General features: G+C 38.1%; 1 protein-coding gene across 1 annotated transcript; it reads left to right on the forward strand.

Moving 5' to 3' along the window:
* Positions 1–322: 322 nt before the first annotated feature.
* LOC144478024 (uncharacterized) lies at positions 323–1,093 on the forward strand (the record flags this gene model as incomplete). The annotated part of the gene is made up of 3 exons (XM_078195746.1): positions 323–493; positions 584–785; positions 912–1,093. Coding segments are annotated over exons 1-3 (495 nt in total), but the record flags the coding sequence as incomplete, so codon positions are not given.
* Between the last annotated feature and the right edge of the window lie 242 nt (positions 1,094–1,335).

Genomic DNA, 1,335 nt, shown 5'->3' on the forward strand with positions numbered 1-1,335 from the left:
ATGTGCGTGCCGTTGCACATCTGCGTTCGCCTAAACAACAATGCGGAAAATTGAATATTATTTCCATTGCATTTCCGTGCATTGCAGCTTATCTCGATGAGACCACACGTTCTTCCCATGCTTTGCCGGCCGCCTTTTTCTTGCCGCAGCTTCCTCGTACAATGGCACGTTTTCCTCTAAATATTGTTTATGTATGTGCATCTGCCTCACACTCGAGTGAATTAAACAATTGTTTCGATAATTTATGCGCGGACAAGTATACAATGGATCAAAAGTTACTTCCAGCGACCTCAGGAATCCACCATTTCACTGTTGCGAGTAACCTTCGGGACACCATGCTTTTCTGTCTCTTGTTTTAGACTTGATCGCTGTGAAACCACATATGTCACCCAGCGTTGATGAAATCATTTTAAAAGAGGGCGATCCTTTGCGGCTAATATGCTCTGGAAATTCAAACATATTCTTCGCTTATCCCATTCACGGAGTAGACGTTGTAAGTGATGAAGTAATAAGATGCGGTAAAACTTTGAAGTTAAACTGTTCATAATATAGAAAATAATTGTAGCGTATGCTTTAAAAACAGGAAGAAACAGTCTACTCTCATACATCGCCTCTCGAAATAAACAAATATCGAGATGAAAATGGTACCTACTGGTACGAGTTTTATCGACCGAATACAATCTCCGGGGACACTGAGTGGTATGGTTGTTCATATAAAGCCATTACATACGTAAGTCGCAATTATTCCGACACTGATGTCAGCTGGGTTTATGTGTATGTCGAATGTAAGTGTACTTCGGATTTATATTAAATTGTACAAGGTTCTGAAAATATTGTAATGTAAATAAATCTGTAGCGATTTTTGTAACATCGAACTGCTGGGACTAAGGAGTTGAATTGTTATGTTTTAGCGGAAGATGTTCATCTTGTGGCACGGAAATATTTACGTAAGGTAGAAGTTGCTGCAGGTGAAGACGTTATCATACCGTGTAGACCAACGTCACCAGACGCGGAAGTCAATATTACAAAGTTCATTCGAGCAGAGGTGTTTGATTGTTTAAAAAAGATTGTAGCATCAACATCGCGAAGCAACGTATCATTCAGAACGTTTCCAATAAATTAAAGAAAAATTTACTATAATTGGCAGAAATTATGAAATTGCGGGGGGCCTGTAAGCTGGTTACTTTACAATGGCCACTTGTTGCGTCTTTACTTCCATTCCAATCATGATTAACTTTATAATTATCAAATAGGTCACATTAAATACTTTTGTTTATTTATTTTCCCGTATTTTTCTCTACAAATATTTAACACGTCTTATTTGATAAATACGCA

This window comes from Augochlora pura, unplaced genomic scaffold, assembly GCF_028453695.1.
Source record: "Augochlora pura isolate Apur16 unplaced genomic scaffold, APUR_v2.2.1 APUR_unplaced_6468, whole genome shotgun sequence".
NCBI lineage: Eukaryota > Metazoa > Arthropoda > Insecta > Hymenoptera > Halictidae > Augochlora > Augochlora pura.